Source organism: Marmota monax, unplaced genomic scaffold (assembly GCF_021218885.2).
Source record: "Marmota monax isolate L192 unplaced genomic scaffold, Marmota_monax_Labrador192_F-V1.1 WCK01_AAM20220418_F8-fsc00048, whole genome shotgun sequence".
Taxonomy (NCBI): Eukaryota; Metazoa; Chordata; class Mammalia; order Rodentia; family Sciuridae; genus Marmota; species Marmota monax.
In genome coordinates, this window is record NW_026694895.1 from 5419326 (window position 1) to 5446340 (window position 27015).

The window sequence follows — 27015 nt, forward strand, 5'->3', positions numbered from 1 at the left end:
CAACATAGTTCTCAAAACACTGGCCAGAGCAATTAGACAGACGAAAGAAATTAAAGACATAAAAATAGGAAAAGAAGAACTTAAATTATCACTATTTGCAGATGACATGATTCTATACCTAGCAGACCCAAAAGGGTCTACAAAGAAACTATTAGAGCTAATAAATGAATTCAGCAAAGTGGCAGGATATAAAATCAACACGCATAAATCAAAGGCATTCCTGTATATCAGCGACAAATCCTATGAAATGGAAATGAGGACAACCACTCCATTCACAATATCCTCAAAAAAAAAATAAAATACTTGGGAATCAACCTAACAAAAGAGGTGAAAGACTTATACAATGAAAACTACAGAACCCTAAAGAGAGAAATAGAAGAAGATCTTAGAAAATAAACTTTTATTTTAAAAATCTAATTTTGGGGGCCGGAGTTATGGCTCAGTGGTAGAGCACTTGCCTAGCATGGGTGAGGCACTGAGTTAGATCCCTGGCACCACATAAAAGTAAACATAAAATTAAAGGTATTGTGTCCATCTACAACTAAAAAAAAAAATTAATGTAATTTTGATGGAACATTTTAGAGAAATTATTTCATTGTTTTGTGTGGCTATAACAAAATACTGAAACTGGTGACTTTAAAAAGGAAAGAAATTGATATAGTTTTAGAAGCTGAAAATCTAGGATCAAGTCATCAAAATCTATTCAGATATGATGAGAGCCTTTTGAATATTTCACAAGTGACAGAAGTATTCACATAGAGAAAGTACATTGAGAATAGTATGTGATAGGTGTGGAGATGATCACATGGTAAGAGAAAATGAAAGAAATGAAGCTGAAGGCTAAATCTCTTTATAACAGTCCACTCAGAGTTACAGATTCAGTATCCAAGAGCAAGAACTCACACCATGGAGAAAAAGCATTAATTCTTAAGAAACTAATCACCTCTTAGAGGAGCCACCTCCTAACGTTGCCATATTAGGAACCAAGCCTCAGCATGAATTTTAGTGACAAGAAACCATAAATTCAATCCATAGCAAATAAGAATCATATATGTGCTTGCTTCGGTAGCACATATACTAAAATTGGAAGAAAACAGAGAAGATTAGCATGGCCCTGCACAAGGATGACACGCAAATTCGTGTAGCAGTCCATATTTTTTCTAAATGCATTTTGCTGTCATGTATAACTAAAAAGAATTGTGTAAGTTTTTACATGGGTTTTAATTCTCTCCACAGTAACCTTGTAATTTTCAGATAAGCATTACATTAGAAGGCACTTTTTTTTACATAGAAATTTTTATTTAACTTTGCTTTTTACTATAAACCTAATATAGACTTTTTCTTTTATTTGACGTATATTTTTTTCAAAAGTCGACTTATCTAATATAATCGTCACTCTGCATTTATCAGGGATTTTTTTTTTTTTTTGCTACTCAAAGAGATAATCAAAGGAAGAATTTATGTAAATAATAATATTTAATCATAACAACAATACTGAGAGGTACCTGTTTTCCCACAGTTCATTTTTTTGTTTTGTGTTTGTTTAGTTGGTTGGTTGTATGGAGTGTTTGTGGTATCCAACCCAGGGCTTCCTGCATGCTAGGCACTGAGCTATATGCCCCATTTCAACCCCACATCTATGAGGAAATTTGGAAAGCTTTAAATCTATTGCAAATGTATTTTACATTTTATGGGGAAATTTTGAGAACCTTATTTAAATATTTTTTAAGCATTCTTGAATCTTATAAATACCTAGTTTAATTTTCAGAAAAAAAATAGTATCATCTTTTCCTACTTATTTAAATAACATGGTTTACTGGAGGAAAAAAAGCACTTATGTAAGTTATAAAGAGTAAAGTTCACCCTGAATATATCCACCAAGACAGAACCACCACAATTAATATTTTATTCACAATCTTTTTGTACATATTATGGAACATAATGAAATACATGTCTCTGTAGGCATATGTAATTTTATATTTGGTATGTTTTTTTAATTATTTGTAAAGAAATTTTTGTGTTTTATTTTTGTTTCACAGTTAATTGTGAAATTCTGTGTGAATCCCCTCATATAGATGTAATTGTTTGAATTACTTTATAAAGTATATTTCGACCCAGGCATGTTTGAGCCCAGCCTCAGTAACTTAACGAGGCCCCCCTAAACAATTTAGTGAGACCCTGTCTCAAAATAAAAAGAGCTGAGGATGTGCCTAAGTGGTAAATTACCCCCTGTGCTAAATCCCTAGTACCCCCCCCCCCTAATTTTTTAAAAAAGTGTTCTTTGGCATAGATGATACATTAATTTATTTGACCGTTCACCTATTGATGGACAGTTTTGTCCTGAAGTTCCTCCCCCGCCCACACACACACACACAAAATTTATTTCTTCACACTAAGAAAGATTGCAGGAATGACATTTTTCGGATAAAGAGTATGTAACTAGTCATGTTGTTTATCAAGAAAAATTTAAATTGCACATTTCTAATAGTATACTAGCATGTCCTTTTCTCCAAAAATCCCTCATAGCAGTAATCATTATCAATCATTTGAATTTTGGTAATGGATATAAAGTAATAGTTCTTATTTGATTCCTTAACGAGATTGAACATTTTATTTACTCTTTAGGTTTCTCTTCTGTTAACCTGTCCCCATCCTTTCCTATTTTTCTCTTATGTATATTGTATATATATGTATACTTATACATATATATTATATATGTATACTCGTATACATGTATGTATATATTATTTGTTGTTTAAAATATTTTTTAGTTCTAGATGGGCACAGTACCTTTTTTTTATTCATTTTATATGATGCTCAGGATCGAGCCCAGAACCTCACATGTGCAAGGCAAGCACTCTACCAGTGAGCCACAACCCCACTCTTCTCTAGGTTATATTTTATTTTATCATTCATAATTTCCTATATTTTCTGGAAGGTTTTTTATTGCTTATTATTTTACTATTGAAGTGTTTGTTTGAGTCTTCTGAAATGTTTATAAGGTAGTCAGTTGTCTATTAGACTTTGTTTGAAATCTTTTTTGTTATATATTCTCTCATATTTTGGATATCTGTCTCTGGGTTTCTTTTCCACTGTCTCTTTCTCTTTGTGTTTTTCTTATCCAATATTATGCTTTGTCCAAATGCAATGACTTGACTTAATTTTTTTTTTTTTTAATCAGAAAGTTTTTGTGTTTTTAAATTGTTTTCTTACATATTTTCAGATAGTAGCATATGAATTCTCCTATATTCTTATAAGTACATATATGCATACATTCTCAAAATATTTGATGTTTTCACATGAGATATTAGTTAATTTCAATTTTGGAAGAATTGATGTGTATGTACTTTTCAATAAAACCTTATTAGCCAAAAATATTTTGAATTTATTTGAATATTTGCTTTTATTTGCCTTAGTCTCTTTAAATTCTAGTGCAAATTTGAGTCGTATTTCATATATGCTTATTGTCATTGATCTGTGAAAGGTCTCTTTCCCTCCTTATTCTTCATCTTCATTCCCATTTCCTTCCCCATGGGTGCTTATTTAGGTTATTTGTCTAGAGACATTTGTGTATTGGAATTTATTGTATTGAGTCATTTCATCACATTCATGATAATCAGGTCTTCTTTTTCATTTATTTATAATAGAGGTTTAAATTTTTCTTCCCAAAATTTTGAGGTTTTTTTAATTCTGTTAGTTTATAGACATTGTACAGGACTAGGTGCCATTTTGAATCTTTTTTTATTGTGCTTATCCATTCATAATTTTTAACATTGATCTTATATCTATAAAGTTTCCTGAAATCTTATTATTTCGTAGCTCACTGTAGCTCTTCAATATATAACCTTTATTAATCTGGATTTCCTTCTATTCCTGGCTTGTTGGTAGAGTTTAATATATCCTTCCTTTCAAAATCTTCTAATGCTTTTTTATGTCAACCAAGATGCATATGATACTTCTTCCCTAGTATCTTATTGTTAAGTATACAGATAAATTTCCAAACTTTAATGCATCTTTACATTATTAAGGTGAACCCTTCTTACCCATATGCATTCTTAGGGTATGTCTGTGTGTACACTTGTGTATTTAACTCCTTCTGAATTCACTTTGTTAATATCTTAAATAGATTCTTACTGTCTAGGCATAATCCCTCTTTTTGTCCCTCGAACAACTTGTATAAATGAGGCATGACTTATTTCTTAATAGATTCCTAGAACATTTTATTTGTGTGTGTGGTGCTGGGGATTGAACCCAGGCTCTTGTGCATGTGAGGCAAACAGTCTACCAACTGAGCTGTATCCCCAGCCCAGCTTATGAGAACTTTTACAACTAAAAACTTACTGGACCTAATGCTTTTAAGGATAGAGATTTTGAATTACCATTTTAATTACTTCAGTGATTATTTGTCTTTATTTTCTGTTCTAATATTCACAAATTAACTTTATTGAGGCTTTCTAATGATTTAACAGAGACTTACAAATCCATCACAACCTTATTTTTTTTGTTTCATTTTATTTTTTTGAGGGTAGCTGTCCAATTCATTTGTGCTCTTGTGTTAGTAAGTTTTACATCTCTGTAACCAAGATACCCAACAAGAGTAACTTACGGAAGGAAAAGTTTATTTTGGCTCAGTTGTATAGGTTCAGATCATGGTGGGTAGAATGCTCTTCACTGGATTCCAGGTAAGGCAAGAAATCATGGTAGTGGAAGAGAGCTACTCACTCCTGGTGTCCAAGAAGCAGAGAGAGAAGGAAGATCCATGGGGACAAGAGAATTCCCACCACCTTCAGGCCAGGGCCCCAGGCCTCCTACATACATGCACCACCATCCTAGTCATCACCTAGCACAGTAGTCCCTTCTAATTAGGATGGACTGACTAGGTTATACCTCTTGTCATCAAATCATTTCACCTCCTGCATCAGTAAAGGAGGTTTTGGGAGCTTTGGAGAGATAATTCACACCCAAAAGTAATTGCTGTCTTATTTATTTCATTCTTACCTACTATAATTTGCTCTTTTTCTAGCTTCTGGAATGCTTAGATCACTGGTTTGCAGATTTTTTTTTTTTTTTTCTTTTTGTAGTTTTGGTTTTAGTACGAATTTGTGTTGCATAAGTTTTGACCTATATTGCAGTGTCATGCAGAGTGGTTTCCCTTCTCTAAAACTTCTTAGTGCTCCCCTTGCACCTGTAGCAACCATTGAACTTTATACTGTCTCTTGTTTTGCCTTTTCCAGAATGTCACATAGTTGGAAACATATGTACCTATTAAATAATAATTTCTTTTATTTAGTAACATGCATTTAAGTTTCCTCCATGCCTTTTTATGCCTTGATAGATCCTTTCTTATTAACACTGAATGGTATTTTATTTAAATGACATTTTATTTAAATGTTAATTTATTTTTTTAAACAATCCATCAAACCGTCTTCCAAAGTGGCCATGGTTGCAGTGAATGAAAAAGAGTTCCTGGTTGCAGTGAATGAAAATTCATTCTCACCAGTGTTTGACATTATCAGTGTTTAGGATTGGGGGGAGTTTCCTAATTGTGATGTGTCTGTTTTTTCAGTTCATTTGCCTGTTTTTTTTAAGTGGGTTGATTTCTTATTCTTGGATTTTAAAATTTCTGTGTATTTTAGATACCGGTTCTTTATGAGATGTCTTTGGCAGATATTTTCTCCCAGTCGCTGTGTCATGTCTTCTCAGTCTTATTAGTTTTTAACAGAACAGAAATTTTTTTCAACCAATCAACTTAGTTCATGGATTGTTCTTTGGGTGGGGGTCGTTATAAGCTATATTTTTTGTATTATGATCAGAAAGCACAGGTCAGAAAGATTTTTTTATTAAAGTTTCATTCTATATTCTTATTCAAGGGTAGTTTTTAGAAATAGTCTGTGTGTAATTAATTTAGAAGTTGTTTTATAAAACCTGTACCTTGGCATATCTTTCATCTGTTTGATCTACTGAAGGAAATGGGTGGTTTACAGCCTTTTACTGGAAAAGTTATCTCTTTTCTCTGGTATTTTTCTGTTGCTCTGAGTATTTCAAGGCTGAATTGCCATATGCATATGTGTTAAGGGTAACTCTTCTGAACTATTACATTTTATCAGTATACTGTATACTTTTCCATGTGGTTTTTGCTTTAAATTTTATTTAAGTGGGACAAAGAACTACTCCTAGGTGTTTTTATTTCTATTTGTATCATAAAAACTTATTGTGAGTAGAGTGGTTTTTTTCTCATTTTAGTTTCAACCTTATTACACTTTATTCAAAGATTTTTATTTATTTATAATTATTAACATAATAAGATTCCTTTATTAATTACAGTAGCTTAAGTAGATTTCAATTAAATTTTTTTTTAAAGAAAGAGAAGGAGAGAGAGAGAATTTTAATATTTATTTTTTAGTTATTGGCGGACACAACATCTTTGTATGTGGTGCTGAGGATCGAACCCAGGCCTCACGCATGCCAGGCGAGCGCGCTACTGCTTGAGCCACATCCCCAGCCCATCAATTAAATTTTATATGAACACATCCACACACTCTTAAGTCAGGAGAAGTTCCTCTCCTTCCTAATTGCCATGCTAAAATAATAGTAATTTGCAGATGAGGATTTTAATGGAAGTGGCTTTAGTGTAATATTTGTTTTTAATAAATTGCCTTTATCTCTTAAAATTTATTTGATCATTTTATTATTACTATTACTTGATAACTCAGTTTGCAGTGTGTGATTTTATTGCACCAAGAGTATTTTAGGTGATTATACATTATTTTTTTTCATTTGGTTTGTTAATGAAAATAATTTTTTTATTTACATATGACAGCGAAGGCATTTTAATTCATATTACACACAGATCACGAATTTTTCATATCTCTGTTTGTATACAACGTATATTCACACCAATTCGTGTCTTCATACATGTACTTTGGTTAATGATATCCATCATATTCCACTGTCATTTCTAACCCCATGCCTCCTCCCTTCCCCTCCCACACCTCTGCCCTATCTAGAGTTCATGTATTCCTCCCAAGTTCCTCCTCGCTACCCCACTATGAATCAGTCTCCTTATATCAGAAAAAAATTCAGCATTTGTTTTTTTAGGATTGGCTACCTTCACTTTGCATTTTCTTCTCTAACTCCATCCATTTAACCTGCAAATGCCTTGATTTTATTTTCTTTTATTGTTGAGTAATATTCCATTGTGCGTATATGCCACATTTTTAATCCATTCATCTACCGAAGGACACCTAGGTTGGTTCCATAGTTTAGCTATTGTGAATTGTGCTGCTATAACCATTGATGTGGCTGTGTCCCTGTAGTATGCTGTTTTTAAGTCCTTTGGCTATAGAGTGAGGAGAGGGATAGCTGGGTCAAATGGTTCTTTTCCCAATTTTTCAAGGAACCTTTATACTGCTTTCCATATTGGCTGCACCTACAACTTCCTTAATAAGACTCCTGTACCGCAATAATTAAAATCAGGAATCAATAAATGGGATGGATTCAAACTGAAAAGCTGCTTCTTAGCAAAAGAAACAATCAGTGAGGTGAATAGAGAGCCTACATCTTGGGAGCAAATTTTTACCCCTCACACATCAGATAGAGCACTAATCTCTAGGCTATATAAAGAACTCAATAAGCTAAAGGGAAAAAAATAATCAAATCAATAAATGGGGCTGAGAACCAGAACAGACACTTCTCAACACATATATGAAAAAATGTTCATCATCATTAACAAATAGAGAAATATAAATCAAAACTACTCTTAAGATTTCATCTCCCTCCAGTCAGAATGGCAGCTATTAAGAAATATTTTTTTTATAGATTTCCTATACATTGCAGGTAAAGATAACTTCACAAATATTGTGCTTAATTTCTTAACTTTTCTTTTTTTGGTACTTTTTTATTGGAGAGGTTTTTTTTTTTTATCTTTGTCATCTGAAATGTATAATATTGCAGGTAAGATTATGTAGTGTATGCTACGAAACTGACTTATACTTACAGTTTATTTTGGGGGTTGCTTTTTTATCTTAATAGTTTTTAGTTGTCGGGGGACTGTTAGTTTGTTTATTTATATGCAGTGCTGAGATTCAAACCCAGTGCCTCACATGTGCCAGGCAAGCACTCTACCACTGAGCTACAACCCCAAGGACTGCTTTTGGATAGCTGACATATTCAAGTAGTATTAATTTCTGGGGAGTGAATTTTGATAGTTTTCCAAGATATTATTTCTTTTACATTTTGAAATGTCTGTGATTGTGTTCTTCCTCAATTATAATGCTTGTTTTCTTTCTTTTTCTTTACCTAAGATAGTAAGGGATTTTGTGTTTGTTTCCTATTTAATGATTTGGTTTATCAATGTTTTTCCCTTAGTTTTTTTTATTACATTTATTTTATACATTGTATAAATATGGATGTGTATAAAAATGTCTGCCTCTTACACATACAAAGTTGAGTTTGAATGTATTAATTTCTTCATCACCCTCTTTCTATTTAGATTTTTTCTGAAGCTTAAAAATGTATTAGTATTGTTGCAGTTATTATATATGTGTTTTTCTTCTGCCCAGTTTTCTGTCTACTTCATTGAATTTTTTCCTGTATTGGACAGTGTCATTTGGTAACATTTTATCTTAGACATTTTCTCATTATATTGTTAATCGGATATATTGATAGTATGAATGGATTATTTTAATTGGTCTGTTTTTTAAAAGGTGGATATTGATTTATCTCCAGTTTCTCACAATTCCTGTAGAAAACATCTTTGCACATGTTTACAGTATTATCAATTGGGCTTGGCAGAGTGAAGTTTTAGGATTGGGAGATGGTTGGTTTCATTTTCAGTATTGCTAAGTATTGCTAAATTTCCCTTCAGATAATTTGTACTCGTTTCATTCCCAACAGTAACATAAGAGATTATCCTTTTAACATTGTATATTAACAGTTCTCAATTGTATTTCTTAATTTGCAGATTACCTCCTAGAGTAATCTTGGTTAAAAAATGTTTACTTTTGATTGATTCCCAGAACTGCCATCCTGTCTTATTTGCTAACAAAATAATTATTTGGGTAATGGTCTCATCTGTGGCAAAAGTGCAGAATAATGCAAAAACTCCAGTTTGAGGAATAGCTTAACTTCAGTAGCACCACAAAGACTCAGGTTTCTGGCATTGGCTTTTTCAGAATAATCGTCCAAGTCAAGTTTTCCCTGATTATGCAAGATCAGGGTGTCCTTTGTAGGGAGTTTGCTTTATATTTGAGACTGATTGTGATTAATAAAATAATAATTTTCTGTAATTAACATAACTTGTTTTCATTTTATCTTATGAATAGACTATACTAATATAACCAACATTGTTTAAAACTATTTATGAGTCATATTTTATCCTATGAATATAATTTTAAATTATAGATTAGATTTTTAAAGACAGGCTATTATGAGTAAAAAAATTTATCAGCTAACTCATTTTTCTCACTTTAAGCTTAAGTTTTATATAAATGATATTTTGTATGTTATTAAAGATACATAATTGCTGTTTCTGTTTGAAGTGACTGAGCTTCTATTGATGTCAGTAGTTGAAGTCTTGCTCCATAATAGTATCTTAGCAGGGACAATATTATAATGAATTTAGTAGCTTTGTTGTCTTGAGGGTGTTACTTTATTTTGCTATGCCTCTGTTTTCTCATCTGTTAATATGACAAATACATAGTGCCTACCTCATAGGGTTTTGAAAATAATTAAATGAGAACTATTGTAAAAACAACAATGTGCCTAGTACTAAGTACTTGACCAGGAATTTGTCCTTATGATAGAGACTTTCTATATAGGTAGTATACTTGAAACTATGTCGGGGTCATTAAAATGTAGTATTTAGAGCAAAATATGATTTGAGTTGCTCTTGTGTCATTTATTTTCTAAGTTCTTTCTAAACCTTCATTCTCTTACCTATAAAATGAAGATAGTGGTTATACCTTTGTTGTATTGTAGCTGTAGGATTTAAATAAAGTAATTAGATAATGAATACCAAATTGATTACTATTTTTATTTTATGAGCTTGTACACCACTCTTCTGTCTCCACATTATTTGGTCAACTATACACCATCCCTTACTTTTTTCATTATATTATGTTTATACTTTTCCTTGATACCCTTTAACAAATGTGACTTGGAAAGTTTTAATGTAGTATGGGAATTTATGGTATACCAACCTGAATTTATATAGTCCAATTTTGAGATGCTACTTAGTATATTAAATTTTTTTTTAAAGAGCACAAACACCTTTATCTTAACACCATTTAATTTATGAAATAAAGCATTATTCATACAGGCGAATTTTCCGTGTGCATGTCTCTGATTGTATTGCCTTTTGATGAAGAGATGTTAATGTAGGTAAATAACAGAAAGCCAAATATTTTCTGGCACCTATGAACTTTTCTTTGAATTCTACTGCCTGTGAATACTTTTTCTACATTAACGCTAGTTCTGTTTTCAGATGTAATAGAAAATAAACACTTTACTTCATCTTGTTATAATAATATTAAGTCATTATTTCTTGGTTCTTGTAATTTTTAAAATCATCTAATTTTCAGTTAGCATATTTCATTGTACTGTTTAAAACCTGTGAAATTATGATGCATGATATAATCCAGGCTGTTTATGACCTCCATCATCTAGGTAGCAGTTTTGACCAGGTGTGTGTGAGTGAACAGCAAAAATGCCAACATTGAGAGAGCTTGTCAGTGGTCTGTAAGAAAATCCAAAAGTAATGGTACAATACTCTCAGCTAAAAATAAAATGATTATGGGCAATAAAATTGGAAAAGCTGTATATCACATGTGTTCAGCCACATTCTCAGAGCAAAAGATTAAGTCAGCTCTTAATAAAATTGATTGCAGCGAGGGGAGGGTGAGTTTTTTATATATACAAAAGAAGGCTAAGAATCAGTACCAGTGTTTTTCACTTATAATTTTTTGAAAGAAGTAGATAGCCAGGCATGGTGCCACATGCCTGTAATCCCAGCGGCTTGGGATGCTGAGGCAGGAGGATCACATACATGTTCAGAGCCAGCTTCTGCCGCATAGCAAGGACCTAAACAACTTAAGTCTCTGTTTCAAAATGAAAAGGGCTGGAGATGGGGCTCAGTGGTTAATTGCTCCTGGGTTCAATTCTTGGTACCAAAAATAAATAAATAAATAAATTTTAAAAATGTATAACTACCATACTCTTGATGCCACAAGATGGTACTGTTTTGTATATAGTGAACCTCAGCAGCTGATTTAACTGTGGTCTTTCGGTGAAGAAGATTAAAGGAATATCTCTAACTATTTTGCCTGTTTTCCTTTTTATGTATGCATAAAAGTGATACAAGTCTAAGAATCAGTCTTTCAATAAGTTTTAAGTAAAATCTGATAGACAAAACCAGCATGTGATAATGTGAATGATTTTCTTTTTGTTTCTTAGGGGAGTGTATAATAATGTTTTAGATTTAAAAAAAATAAAGACTATCTTGATATCCCTCCTTCAACGAGATCAGATTTGTTATACCATTTGAAAAATCTGGTGTCCAGAAGTGGACCCATTTCTTTTGATAGCATACAATCATTCATTCATTCATGATAACTTGTAAAACTTTTTGATCAAAGTGTATTATTGAGATTTCATTAGATAATTTTAGCAGGTTATTAGTAATTCTCTTTGACCCCTTATAAAAAGTAGATTTATAGTCTATTTTAAAGTTTCAGATAAAATTTTATCTCGCCCATCTTATGGTTTTGTGGCATTTGGGTTCAATTTTATCCCTGTGAAATTTCATCTTATTGATTGTTAAATTCTGATTGTCATCCAAAAGCCAATTTTTTTTTCCAATTTTGAGAGCTGTATCCTTGTGGCATGCCCATTAAAATTTCTATTCAAGTTGGTGTGCTTTTTCTCAGAGTAGAAAATATGACCAATCCACTTATTTAAAATAGCACCTACTTCATTTACTCTTTTTTACCCACTAGACATAGATTTGTATTGCTCAAGAATTGTCTTATATTCAGCAGTTTAAATGTTACTGTTCTTAGATGTTGTATATCTGTAATTCTGGTGGAAGAGAAAGATCCTAAAACCTTAATTGGTATGTGCTGCTTTTGAAGTACTTTTAAGATATTCTGGTTTTCAGTTTTCTCTCTACTTTCTTGGACAGATTTAATAATGACTTACACTGAATTTTCCCATTCAGAACTTTTAATTGGTACGTAATTCATTGCCTTGAAACTAATAATGCATACTTATATCACTGTCAGTGGCATTATACATAATCTGCATCTTTTGTAATTTTTTTCCTTCAGAAATCAATGTGGACTGAACATAAATCCCCTGATGGAAGGACTTACTACTACAATACTGAAACAAAACAGTCTACATGGGAAAAACCAGATGATCTTAAAACACCAGCTGAGGTAAAGTTTGAGGCATAGAATCAGGGACTGTTAAGTAGACTGGGACATGTGTTTTTTTAGAATTTTGCATTTGGCTATCCAAAGAGGAATACCATTTGTATAAGATGGTCTGTAAAGACACTCAAAAAAGAGGGTTTTTAATATAGTCACACAAATCAACAAGAAGAGCCAAAAAAAAAAAAATCCTTTTTATATACTAATTTTGCCTTTATTTAGAAAGGTGATTCAGACAATAAATTAGAATTGGGCGAAGGCTATTTCTTTCTTTTCCCTTTATTTTTTTAGTCTATATTTAAAATTTCCTTCCTTTTCTTAGTAAAAGTGATTTTGAATGATTTCTACTGAGTTTTTTTGGGGTTTTTTGGTACAAGGGATTGAACTCAGGAGTACTCGACCACTGAGCCACATCCCCAGCACTATTTTTGTATTTTAATTAGAGACAGGGTCTCACTGCATTGCTTAGTGCCTCACCATTACTGAGGCTGGCTTTGAACTCGAACTCCAGCTGTCTCAGCCTCCCGTGCCTCTGGGATTACAGGTGTATACCACTGCACCTGGCTCTACAGTAGACTTCTTAAAATTTTCAGAGGGGTTGAGGTAGTGGAGATGAAATTAAATTATCCACAAATACTTCATTTCCTTGGAGTGGTAAATTTTCTTTTTGCCAAAATTGCCCCTGAAATGTGTATTTCATTTTGTGTTGTAAATTTTATTATTTATAATATACAGATACAGCAGTAAGAGTCAAGATTGAAGGAGTAAACTGAGTAACCATATTACATGTGGTTTAATTAGAAACTCTGGAGTGCTAATAAGCAAGAACCAGTCTGGCACTTGCAGTTGTACTTAAATTATTTTCCTTTGCTGTTGATATTCCTTTTCAGTTTCTTCTACTCCGTTACAGAATTTTAAAAAAACTGAAATCTAAACATGACTAAATCACATTTTTCTTTTCCCCAAGTTGTGTGGTTTTCCTGCCTGGATTAGTTTTGAAAAGCCTTGCTTATTAAATAGTGATGGTAATTTTTACCCACGGTAGGATGTAAATATAAGAACACACAGAATTTGAAATTTGAGTATGCCAGGTTTTGAATCTTGTCCCAGCTCCTTAGCAGATAATAATGTAAACAGGTTGTTTTCTTCTGAGTACTAGTCTATAAATTGGAATAATAGTGGCGTTTTGTAGCATATTGTGAAGATTAAGTAATACATTCAAATAACATCAGTTTTCTAGTATTCAATAATTGATAGCTTATTATTGTCATGTCACAAGCTTTAGAATTGCAGAGGTTGATTATATTTAATGAAAATGGTCATGGGAATGATCAGTGATGTTGAATGCATTATCTGAAAGTTATTTTTCCCATTTTAGCAATTGTTATCTAAATGCCCCTGGAAGGAATACAAATCTGATTCTGGAAAACCTTACTATTATAATTCTCAAACAAAAGAATCCCGCTGGGCTAAACCTAAAGAACTTGAGGATCTTGAAGGTAAAACAGGAAAAAATAATATTTAATATAAAGTTGTTACATATATATATATTCATATATCGTTCATTTTAAAACAATCCTTACCGAAGACCCCACCCTTTTTTTTTAATAAAATGATTAGTACATATTAAATGGTATAACAGTTTTATGGGCTCTTATTTTCTTGTTGCTCTAGATGTCAGTTCTATAGATTTTAAATAGATTTTTATTTGATTTGATTCCACTGAAACTAGGATACCAGAATACCATTGTTGCTGGAGGTCTTATTACAAAATCAAACCTGCATGGTGAGCTGCTTTGATAATTCATTTTCTGTCATATTTAACAATTTTAGATTATGTCACTAATGTTCACTAACCATTATTGGATAAATCTGCAGTGAAATATCTCTAATTTCAAAAGAATTCCTTTCATTTAAGGGTTATATTATAAATGAGCTTGTAGCTTTTAAAGAAATATTTTGGGTTTTTTTTTTTTCTTTAAAGTCATTATTCTTGAAAAATTTAACAAGGATCTCACATAACAAACTTTCTAAATCCACTGTGAATGTTGGTGCATACATGGAACACGTGATTTAACCATTTTGTAGTAGACAGTTGAGAACTTTTAATATCAATTTACATTTAATGCTGATGTTATTTTAACATATCATTGTAAAATAGCATTGATAATGTTTATTATGGAAAAATTAAGGTAAACTGAATATCACATTTCACTTATAGAACAATTTTTCAACATACTCAACTACTCAGAATGCCCCTGAATATCTAGGAATACTTTTTACCTAATATAAATCCCAAGAATTAAAATTACAGAGGTTATGAATAAGAATTTAGAATTTACTTACTTTACTCTTCTTTGTAATAGATTCTCTTGTTGTAAACGAGGCTAAAAGGTACAGATCATAGTAAAGTAGGTAGCAATGTGGAATGACATCTGAACAAAAAAAGAATGGAAAATTATGTTAAAAGTACATCATCTTAAGTACATTAACCTTTTCCATGTGTCATATATGACAATTATGTATCAGAAAATGTTAATTGGTATTTCCAGTGATAACCCTTATTACATTTTCTCAGATATCCTTAAACAGATTTTCAGAAACGGTTTCCTCAAAGGGCAATATGTGTTAAAAATGTTTTCAGAAACAATTACACATATATCATCTCTTACATGGTGCACCTCATTCCATAGTGATGGACTAAAAGATACCTTTGTTATTACCAAATTAAAAATTGACTTCAGCTGGACACAGTGTCACATGCCTGTAATCCCAGCAGTTTAGGAGGCTGAGGCAGAAGGACAATGAGTTCAAAGCCAGCTTCATCAAAAGTGAGGAGCTAAGCAAGCAACTCAGTGAGACCCTGTCTCTAAATAAAATACAAAACAGGACTGGGGATGTGTTTCAGTGGTCAAGTGCCCCTGAGTTCAATCTCTGGTTTAAAAAAAAAAAAATTCAACTACAATGAAAAATAAAATTTTTAAAACTTAGTTTAATTTACCTATACTAATATTGCTTAATAATAATGTTGTAGATGGGTAGATTTCCATTTATGAAGTATCAAGCTCATTTGTCATATAACCCTACTACAGATAGTTGGTGTGCATAGCTAGGATATCTACTTGTCAATGCTAGTATAAAAAATATGCTGGAATTTCATAAGTTTGATTTCATTTTGGATTTAGTTATCTTTTGTAAAAAGTGAAACTAGTTTAATGATTGGGGGAATCTACTATTGTATTCCAGAATTATGAAAATTGTCAGGGATTTGTTGCAAGTCCAACAGCATTTGGGAAAATAGCAGCAGAGTGTAAGCTCTCCTAATAACTGCTCTTTTTAAAATTTGTTTTCATTATTGTTGTTCTGAAACTGGGACAAGCATTTGCTCTGTAAAAGTGATTTTTAAATTTTTATTTTTTCAGATGGTAAATTAAATCCTGTTTTATTACACTTTTCTCTTTTTTAAAGTTTGTTTTCTGAGATGATATTTTAAAAATATGTAGTAGATAACTTTTCTTTTTTTCTTTTTAATAGCCATGATCAAAGCTGAAGAAAGCAGGTGAGCAATTTTGAAAATAAGTGTATTTACAAATTGGGTCTCTCCTATCATATCCTTGTTTTAGTTCTCAGCTTGCTTTACAATATAAATATTATTTATCATGTTAGGCCTGATGGTTTGATGTCTTTGGAAGACTTTGTAGAAGGGAAGTTAGAAGTATATTTAGGAAGACGGATATTTATTCAACTTTATTCTTTGTTATACAGTGTTTTAACTTGAACTGCATCTTTCAGGAATTTGGAAGACTATTTTAGAGCCAGCACAGAGACATATACCTGTAATCTCAGTGAATCAGGAGACTGAGGCAGGGGAATTCAAAGCCAGTCTTGACAGTTTAGCAAAACCCTGTCTCCAAATTTTAATAAAGGGAGCAGTAGAGGTGAGAATGTAACTCACCCCTGGATTCAATCTTCAGTATCACGAAAAGCAAAACAAAGAAGACTATTATAGCAAGGTCTAAAATGTGGTTTGAGTTCATTTGGAAGTGGATGACATATTGTACTTATTATTTCCTCCATTGCACAGTTTGCTTTTAATAAGTGAAATGAAGAAAATATAAAGTTCTTACAGAAATTTATAAGGAAGGTCAGATTTTATGGTATACTAGAATCTAGTTAATTGGGCATTTTATAAAATAATATTAAGCATTTGGAAAATGCAACTCTTGCATGAATGCCTTTTATACATTATAAATTTTTAATCAATTAAAGTAATGCGATAGTTTCTAGGCATGGTGGCACATATTTGGAGTCCCAGCAGTACTGTGGAGTCTGAGGTAGGAGGATCACGTAAGCCTACTAGGTCAAGGCTAGTTCAGATATATCTCAACAATAGTGAGATACTATTTCAGAATACAAGCTTTCAGAGACGAAATTAAGACTGTGTCATTCTGTGGTTTTAATCTAGTAGAATGCCTTACTATTGTATTACTGGTTTTTAGTGCCCTTCAGTCATTTCTCTTGTTCATTTGATGTTATAATAATTTAAAAACTGGCTTTATTTAGCTTTGTAATTACAGTAATAAAATGACCAGTTTTCTCTTTTTTTAATATGTAGCAAGCAAGAAGAGTGCACCACAACATCAACAGCCCCAGTTCCTACAACAGAAATTCCCACCACAATGAGCACCATGGCTGCTGCCGAAGCAGCAGCTGCTGTTGTTGCAGCAGCGGCTGCAGCTGCGGCAGCTGCTGCTGCAGCCAATGCCAATTCTTCCACTTCTACTACTAATACTGTGGGAACTGTTCCAGTTGTTCCTGAACCTGAAGTTACTTCCATTGTTGCTACTGTTGTAGATAATGAAAATACAGTAACTATATCCACTGAAGAACAAGCACAACTTACTAATACCTCTGCTATTCAAGATCTGAGTATTGAAGTATCCAGTAATACTGGAGAAGAAACATCTAAGCAAGAAACTGTAACTGAGTAAGTGTAGTGATTTCTGAAATTCAATACCAGATTTAATATAAGAAATTACCACTTAAGTCCATGGCCATGTTTTAAGTAAAAATTTAAGAATCATAAGGTATTAGTTGATAAATATTGAGACTGAATTTTGGGTGTGTCATGCCACCAAACTATTGTAAAACTAGTCCCCTGAAGTTTTAGGAAGTGAGCTAATAGGGTGAGATACAAATTCAAAGAATCCAAGCATTTGTATGTAGTATTTGAAATCAAAATCAATGCAGAATTCCTTGTTTAACATAATACTAGCATTTTAGTAAAGGGTATTAGAATGGTTGCCCCCCCCCCCCCCATTGCCTTGTTCTCTTACTGTTCACAGCACTGTAAGGAAAATATTTGATGTTAAACAAAGAAATCAGCTATAGAAGCCCTGCCAAATAGATTAGTGCTAAAGTTGTTTTGTTTCTTATTTGGTGGCATTGGGTTTTTGGATTCCTACTAATACATGTTAATAATACAAATATTACAAAATCAAAAGGAGATCCTAGAATAGAGGAAAGGAACCAAGGGTGACTGGGAAGAGGTGGCAGAGAGAAGTGCAGGCTAGTGATCTCAGTCAAATTATATTATTACATTGTTTGCATGTAAAATTAAAAAACCTGAATAGTTTTATTGAAAAATACATAACAGATAAGATAAAGCAATTTACAAAGAAATTCAATTGTCCAGGAAGCATATTAAAATGAACCTAGCCATAATAATAAGGAAACACTAAAATAATATGGTGACTATTTTCTACTATGTAGGCAAAAACCAAGCACACAGAAAAGCTTACAGCAAGACAGAAAGCAAACTCTATTACCACTCTTGACTAGACTAAATTATTACAGCTTTTTAGTTATTAAAGCCAAACTGTTCTTGTGTGTGCTTGCATACCCTACGGTCTAGTGATATTGTATATGACTAAGCTCTAACACAATAGTGAAGTTAAACTTCTAGGAGGCACATATGTATAAAAATTAGCCATCATTTTATGATGAAAACATGATTATGTATCTTAATATTTAAAATGTATTGCTTTTACCTCTCTGCCTCTTATTCTAAGTGTTCTTTGTTTCTTGTATATTAGTTCATCAAAATAAAAATAGCTTTATGTTTTTTTGATGTTTAGAAGATGAAAAAGAAATCTGCATTGTATATTTTTGGGAATAAAAAGTAAAATTAGCTTTTTGTTTATCTTTCTGCCCTCTTCTGTATATTTAAAATATATGCCAGATATTTCTATCATTCCATATCAATGAAGATATATACTTAATCATGTCAAACAATGGTATATTATCATTTTATGATTTACTTATTATGTATAAATTTTAAGTGTTACACCTACTGATAGACATTTAGGCTTTTTGGATTATCATTTTTTTGGATATTTTCACATTTAAACTTTATTCTTTTTGTCTTCATATTAAAGTCATTTTTTAGTATCTGTGAGGGATTGATTCCGGGACCTTCATGGATGCCAAAATCCAGATATTCAATTTCCTTATGTACATTAGTGTATTATTTTCATGTAACCTATGTACATGCTCCAATAAATTTTAAATCATCTTGTATTACTTATACGACCTAATACAATGTAATTGTAACTAAGTATTATATTTTTGAGGGGCTGATGATACGGAACAAATCTACACATGTTCAGTACAGACACTTTTTTACTGTCCATAAATATATTCAATCCATGGTTGGTTGAATCTGTGGATGCAGAGGACTGAGTATTAATTACTTTTTTATAATATTAACAATTTCCTGCCTTTTTTCTTTCCAGAACCTCATTATAGTGCCTTGAGCATTATAATAAACCTGATTTTAATTACTGTTTAGTAGATCTTTTCTACCTGTTCTTTTTTCACTGGGCTTTTAACAGTCTATTTTGACAGTTGAAAGTACATAGATCTCCTAAAGTGAGACAGCTTAATTCAGAGACCATATTTGTATTTTTCTTTTATTTATTTATTTATTTATTTTTCTTTAATTTTTATTGTTGGTTGTTCAAAACATTACATAGTTCTTGACAAATCATATTTCACACTTTGATTCAAGTGGGTTATGAACTCCCATTTTTACTCCGTATACAGATTGCAGCATCACATCGGTTACACATCCACTGTTTTACATGTTGCTATACTAGTGTCTGTTGTATTCTGCTGCCTTTCCTATCCTCTACTATCCCCCATCCCCTCCCCTCCAATCTTCTCTCTCTACCCCATCTACTGTAATTCATTTCTCCCCCTTGTTTTTTTTTTCCCCCTTTCCCCTCACTTCCTCTTGTATGTAATTTTGTATAACCATGAGGGTCTCCTTCCATTTCCATACAATTTCCCTTCTCTTTCCTTTTCCCTCCCACCTCTCACCCCTGTTTAATGTTAATCTTCTTCTCATGCTCTTCCTCCCAACTCTGTTCTTAGTTACTCTCCTTATATCAAAGAAGACATTTGGCATTTGTTTTTTAGGGATTGGCTAGCTTCACTTAGCATAATCTGCTCTAATGCCATCCATTTCCCTGCAAATTCTATGATTTTGTCATTTTTTAATGCAGAGTAATACTCCATTGTGTATAACAGCCACATTTTTTTTATCCATTCATCTATTGAAGGGCATCTAGGTTGGTTCCACAGTCTTGCTATTGTGAATTGTGCTGCTATGAACATCGATGTAGCAGTGTCCCTGTAGCATGCTCTTTTTAGGTCTTTAGGGAATAGACGGAGAAGGGGAATAGCTGGGTCAAATGGTGGCTCCATTCCCAGCTTTCCAAGAAATCTCCATACTGCTTTCCAAATTGGCTGCACCAATCTTGCAGTCCCACCAGCAATGTACAAGTGTACCCTTTTCCCCACATCCTCGCCAGCACTTGTTGTTGTTTGACTTCCTAATGGCTGCCAATCTTACTGGAGTGAGATGGTATCTTAGGGTGGTTTTGATTTGCATTTCTCTGACTGCTAGAGATGTTGAGCATTTTTTCATGTACTTATTGATTGATTGTATGTCCTCCTCTGAGAAGTGTCTGTTCAGGTCCTTGGCCCATTTGTTGATTGGGTTATTTGTTCTCTTATTGTCTAATTTTTTGAGTTCTTTGTATACTCTGGATATTAGGGCTCTATCTGAAGTGTGAGGAGTAAATATTTGTTCCCAGGATGTAGGCTCCCTATTTACCTCTCTTATTGTTTCTTTTGCTGAGAAAAAACTTTTTAGTTTGAGTAAGTCCCATTTGTTGAATCTAGTTATTAACTTTTGTGCTATGGGTGTCCTATTGAGGAATTTGGATCCCGAACCCACAGTATGTAGATCGTAGCCAACTTTTTCTTCTATCAGACGGCGTGTCTCTGATTTGATATCAGCTCCTTGATCCATTTTGAATTCACTTTTGTGCATGGCGAGAGAAAGGGATTCAGTTTCATTTTGTTGCATATGGATTTCCAGTTTTCCCAGCACCATTTGTTGAAGATGCTATCCTTCCTCCATTGCATGCTTTTAGCCCCTTTATCAAATATAAGATAGTTGTAGTTTTGTGGATTGGTTTCTGTGTCCTCTGTTCTGTACCATTGGTCCACCTGCCTGTTTTGGTACCAGTACCATGCTGTTTTTGTTACTATTGCTCTGTAGTATAGTTTGAAGTCTGGTATCGCTATACCGCCTGATTCACACATCCTCCTTAGAGTTGTTTTTGCTATTCTGGATCTTTTATTTTTCCATATGAATTTCATAATTGCTTTATCTATTTCTACAAGAAATGCCATTGGGATTTTGATTGGCATTGCATTAAACCTATAGAGAACTTTTGGTAATATCGCCATTTTGATGATGTTAGTTCTGCCTATCCATGAACAGGGTATATTTTTCCATCTTCTAAGATCTTCTTCTATTTCTCTCTTTAGGGTTCTGTAGTTTTCATTGTATAAGTCTTTCACCTCTTTTGTTAGGTTGATTCCCAAGTATTTTATTTTTTTTTTGAGGATATTGTGAGTGGAGTGGTTGTCCTCATTTCCATTTCAGAGGATTTGTCGCTGATATACAGGAATGCCTTTGATTTATGCGTGTTGATTTTATATCCTGCCACTTTGCTGAATTCATTTATTAGCTCTAATAGTTTCTTTGTAGACCCTTTTGGGTCTGCTAGGTATAGAATCATGTCATCTGCAAATAGTGATAATTTAAGTTCTTCTTTTCCTATTTTTATGCCTTTAATTTCTTTCGTCTGTCTAATTGCTCTGGCCAGTGTTTTGAGAACTATGTTGAACAGAAGTGGTGAGAGAGGGCATCCCTGTCTTGTTCCAGATTTTAGAGGGAATGCCTTCAGTTTTTCTCCATTCAGAATGATGCTAGCCTGAGGCTTAGCATAGATTGCTTTTACAATATTGAGGTATGTTCCTGTTATCCCTAGTTTTTCTAGAGTTTTGAACATAAAGGGATGCTGTACTTTGTCGATGCTTTTTCTGCATCTATCGAGATGATCATATGGTTCTTATTTTTAAGCCTATTGATGTGGTGAATAACATTTATTGATTTCCGTATATTGAACCAGCCTTGCATCCCAGGGATGAATCCTACTTGGTCATGGTGCACAATTTTTTTGATATGTTTTTGTATCCGATTCGCCAGAATTTTATTGAGGATTTTTGCATCTAGGTTCATTAGAGATATAGGTCTGTAGTTTTCTTTCTTTGAAGTGTCTTTGTCTGGTTTAGGAATCAGGGTGATGTTGGCCTCATAGAATGATTTTGGAAGTTCTCCCTCTTTTTCTATTTCCTGAAATAGCTTGAAAAGTATTGGTATTAGTTCCTTTTTAAAGGTTTTGTAAAACTCTGCTGTATACCCATCCGGTCCTGGGCTTTTCTTAGTTGGTAGTCTTTTGATGGTTTCTTCTATTTCCTCAATTGATATTGGTCTGTTTAGGTTGTCTATATCCTCCTGACTCAATCTGGGCAGATCATATGACTTAAGAAATTTATCGATGCCTTCACTATCTTCTATTTTATTGGACTATAAGGATTCAAAATAATTTCTGATTATCTTCTGTATTTCTGAAGTGTCTGTTGTGATATTGCCTTTTTCATCCTGTATGCTAGTAATTTGAGTTCTCTCTCTTCTTCCCTTCATTAGCATGGCTAAGGCTCTGTTGATTTTATTTATTTTTTCAAAGAACCAACTTTTAGTTTTATCAATTTTTTCAATTGTTTCTTTTGTTTCGATTTCATTAATTTCAGCTCTGATTTTAATTATTTCTTGCCTTCTACTTCTTTTGCTGTTGTTTTGCTCTTCTTTTTCTAGGATTTTTAGATGAAGTATGAGATCATTTATTTGTTGGTTTTTTTCTTTTTTTAAGGAATGAACTCCAAGCAATGAATTTTCCTCTTAGAACTGCTTTCAATGTGTCCCATAGATTCCGATATGTTGTGTCTGTGTTTTCATTTATCTCTAAGAATTTTTTAATTTCCTCCTTGATGTCTTCTATAACCCATTGATCATTCAGTAACCTATTGTTCATTCTCCAAGTGATGCATGATTTTTCCTTCCTTCTTTTATCGTTGATTTTCAGTTTTATTCCACTATGATCAGATAGGATGCATGGTATTATCTCTACTCCTTTATATTGTCTAAGAGTTGCCCTGTAACATAATATATGATCTATTTTTGAGAAGGATCCATGTGTTGCTGAGAAAAAAGTGTAACTGCTTGATGTTGATTGGTATATTCTATATATGTCAATTAAGTCTAGGTTATTAATTATGTTATTGAGTTCTATAGCTTCCTTATTCAACTTTTGTTTGGAAGATCTGTCCAGTGGTGAGAGAGGTGTGTTGAAGTCTCCCATGATTATTGTATGGTGGTCTATTAGACTCTTGAACTTGAGAAGAGTTTGTTTGATGAACATAGCTGCACCATTGTTTGGGGCATATATATTTATGATTGTTATGTCTTGTTGGTGTATGGTTCCCTTGAGCAGTATGTAGTGTCCCTCTTTATCCCTTTTGATTAACTTTGGCTTGAAATCTATTTTATTTGATATGAGTATGGACACTCCTGCTTGTTTCTGAAGTCCATATGAGTGTTATGATTTTTCCCAACCTTTCACCTTCAGCCTATGTATGTCTTTTCCTATCAAATGCGTCTCCTGTAGGCAACATATTGTTGGGTCTTGTTTTGTGATCCATTCTACTAGCCTGTGTCTCTTAATTGGTGAGTTTAAGCCATTAACATTTAGGGTTATTATTGAGATATGGGTTGTTCTTCCAGCCATATTTGTTTATTTATGTTACTAAACATGATTTGTTTTCCTCTTTGATTATTTTTCCCCCCTTTACTGTCCTACCTCCCACTGTTGGTTTTCATCGTTATTTTCCATTTCATCTTCCTGTAGTGTTTTGCCGAGGATGTTTTGAAGAGATGGTTTTCTAGGTGCAAATTCTTTAAACTTTTGTTTATCGTGGAAGGTTTTAATTTCATCTTCCATCCTGAAGCTTAATTTCGCTGGATACACAATTCTTGGTTGGAACCCATTTTCTTTCAGTGTTTGAAATATGTTATTCCAGGATCTTCTAGCTTTCAGAGTCTGTGTTGAAAGATCAGCTGTTATCCTGATTGCCTTACCCCTAAATGTAATCTGCTTCCTTTCTCTTGTAATTTTAAAATTCTCTCCTTATTCTGTATGTTGTGCATCTTCATTATAATGTGTCTAGGTGTGGATCTCTTATGATTTTGCACATTCGGCGTCCTGTAGGCTTCTAGGATTTGGGATTCTGTCTCATTCTTCAAGTCTGGGAAGTTTTCTCGTATTATTTCATTGAATATATATTGCTCATTCCTTTGGTTTGGACCTTTATCCCTCCTGTATCCCAATGACTCTTAAGTTTGGTCTCTTTATGTTATCCCATATTTCTTGGATGTTCTGCTCATGGTTTCTTAACAGTCTTGCTGAGCTGTCTATGTTCTTTTCAAGTTGAAATACTTTGTCTTCATTGTCTGATGTTCTATCTTTAAGTGTTCTACTCTGCTGGTAGTATTCTCAATTGAGTTTTTAAGTTGGTTTGTTGCTTCCTGCATTTCTAGGATTTCTGTCTGTTTGTTTTTTATAACCTCTATCTCCCTCTTTTGCTTCTTGGATTTGTTTATGTAATTCATTGTTGAAGTGATCTTTCATTGTCTGATTTTGCTGTCTAATGTCTTCCTTGAGACTCCAGATCATCTGAAGCATGTATATCCTGAATTCTTTATCTGACATTCCATCTGCTGCAGATATTACCTCTTCTAACATTGAGTTGACCTGCATTGCTTGTGGTCCTTTCTTTCCTTGTCTCTTCATACTGTTCGCGTTTCTTTCTGCTTGGTGAAACTGTTGTGTTATTGAATTTTCCCCCTATGTACTTATATTGCTCTTGTATAGTTGCAAAGTCTCCCTCGCAGGCGTGGGCGGCGGCTCTGCCCCTGCTCCAATTGGGGCAATGTGCCTACCTCGCCGGCAGGCCGCTGGGCCTGTGCTGCCGGTCGGTAGCAGGTCCGCCTAACTTGCATTTGCGGGCGGCGGCTCTTGCCCTCTGCGGGCCACTGGGCCTGTTCTGTCATTGGGCGCAGGTCCGCCTACCTTGCAGGTGCGGGGGGCAGGTCCGCCTACCTTGCAGGCGCAGTTGGCGGCTCTGCCCCTCCGCAGGCCGCTGGGCCTGTTCTGTCGGTTGTCACAGTTCCATCTACCTTGCAGGCGCAGGGGAAGTGGACGGTTCTGCCCCTCAGCAGGCCGCTGGGCCTGTTCTGCCGGTGGGTCACAGATCTGCCTATCTTGCAGGCGCGGGGGGCGGCTCTGCCCCTCCGCGGGTTCCTGGGCCTGTTCTGCCAGTGGGTCGCAGGTCCGCCTACCTTGCAGGCGTGGTTGGCAGCTCTGCCCCTCCGCGGGCCACTGTGCCTGTTCTGTCGGTGGTCACAGTTCCGCCTACCTTGCAGGTGCGGGGGGAGGGGGCGGCTCTGCCCCTCAGCAGGCCGCTGGACCTATTCTGGTGGTGGATCACAGGTCCGCTTACCTTGCAGGCGCGTGGGGCGGCTCTGCCCGTCCGCGGGTTGCTGGGCCTGACCTGCGGGTGGGTTGCAGGTCCGTCCACCTTGCAGGCGTGGTTGGCAGCTCTGCCCCTCCACGGGCCACTGGGCCTGTTCTGTCGGTGGTCACAGTTCCGCCTACCTTGCAGGTGCGGGGGGAGGGGGATATTTGTATTTTTCTGTTGTTGTTAATATCCACTTTAGTGTCTCTTCCTCTAAGCATTTTACTTAAAGTTGTTTTTTTTTTTTTTTCCCTGCATTCATTTATTTTCACATAGGACTAAATTGTAAGACTTACAGTTTTTTTCATTTCAGAATGACCCCCACACAAGTACAGTTGATAATTCTTGATTTTCATTTCTTTTGTTTGAGATCAGTATTTAGTCAATTTTTTTCATAGAATATTAAAAGGTATATCTTTGGAGCTTCTGCATTATACAGTCTTTGTCACAGTGACTCAACTTTGCTGTGGTAACACAAAATCAACCATTACCAATATATAAACTAACGACCACTCGTTTACAGGTTGTTTCCTAGTAAAACCCTATTTACCAAAATTAATAGTGGATTGGATTTGGCTAATGGATAGTTTGCCAGTATTGATTTAGATTCATCTGTTCTCTGCATAAAAATTATGCACACTTATCCAGATGTCATGTTATTAAGGCACTAATTATAAAACCATTGAATAAGTTAAATATGCCATTAAAAGGTATTAGTCTATAGACTAGTGCAGCTAGTGTTTTAGCACAATTAAATGTTTTAATTTGGTATTTGTACAGCATTGATAACTGAAGATTATTACAGAAAAACTATTACCTTTATTTCTCTGTCTTTATATAAGTATGTTTCCAGGATACTTATGGGAGACTTTATTCAAAAATTATCAAATTTTCACTCATCTGTTAAATATTAAGCAGTATATTAAGCAGTTTGTCTAAGTGATGCATATGGTTTATTCAGTTATCAATATAACATTTTAATTTCATTTCAGTTTTACTCCCAAAAAAGAGGAGGAAGAGAGTCAACCAGCAAAAAAAACATATACTTGGAATACAAAAGAAGAAGCAAAGCAAGCATTTAAAGAATTATTGAAAGAAAAGGTATTTTTATTATAGATTTTTTATGTGACATGTAATAATTGCCTAAGTTTATGAAGTTTAATCACCTTGATGCCTTGATTGAAGATACTAATGTCATGAAGTGTTGTAACTAAAAATAAACTAAATGTGGGTTTTTTGTTTGTTTGTTTGTTTGTTTGCAGTACTGGGGATTGATCCTAGGGGTGCTTTACCACTGAGCAGTATTCCCAGGCTTTTAAAATTTCTTATTTTAAGACTGGGTTTCACTAAGTTGCTAAGGCTGGCCTCAAAATTTCAATTCTCCTGCCTCAGCCTATGGAGTCTCTAGGTTTACAAGCATGCACCACTGTGCCCAGCTACCGCAATATTTAATATCAGATTTATTTGTAATCATTGTTTAATTTTTTTTATCGCCAGTAGAAATTGTACCTTGTTTAAATTTCAGTTAAAGTTTTCT

General features: G+C 33.9%; 1 protein-coding gene and 1 non-coding gene across 10 annotated transcripts in view; both read left to right on the top strand.

Moving 5' to 3' along the window:
* The window catches only part of Prpf40a (pre-mRNA processing factor 40 homolog A), a 65169-nt gene that overhangs the window by 21034 nt on the left and 17120 nt on the right, over nucleotides 1-27015 (top strand). For 5 of the 9 annotated variants that reach the window (XM_046426859.1, XM_046426861.1, XM_046426864.1 and 2 more), the window contains exons 6-11: nucleotides 12324-12434; nucleotides 13807-13927; nucleotides 14161-14214; nucleotides 15963-15987; nucleotides 17044-17415; nucleotides 26471-26579. In XM_046426859.1, coding sequence (XP_046282815.1) covers nucleotides 12324-12434; nucleotides 13807-13927; nucleotides 14161-14214; nucleotides 15963-15987; nucleotides 17044-17415; nucleotides 26471-26579 — 792 coding nt within the window. The remainder of the gene's footprint in view (nucleotides 1-12323; nucleotides 12435-13806; nucleotides 13928-14160; nucleotides 14215-15962; nucleotides 15988-17043; nucleotides 17416-26470; nucleotides 26580-27015) is intronic. The other 4 variants (XM_046426862.2, XM_046426863.1, XM_046426866.1 and 1 more) reach the window with 1 other exon arrangement.
* On the top strand, nucleotides 1054-1159 carry LOC124080910 (U6 spliceosomal RNA). The gene has a single exon (XR_006847905.1). It is a non-coding gene; the product is annotated as a U6 spliceosomal RNA (small nuclear RNA).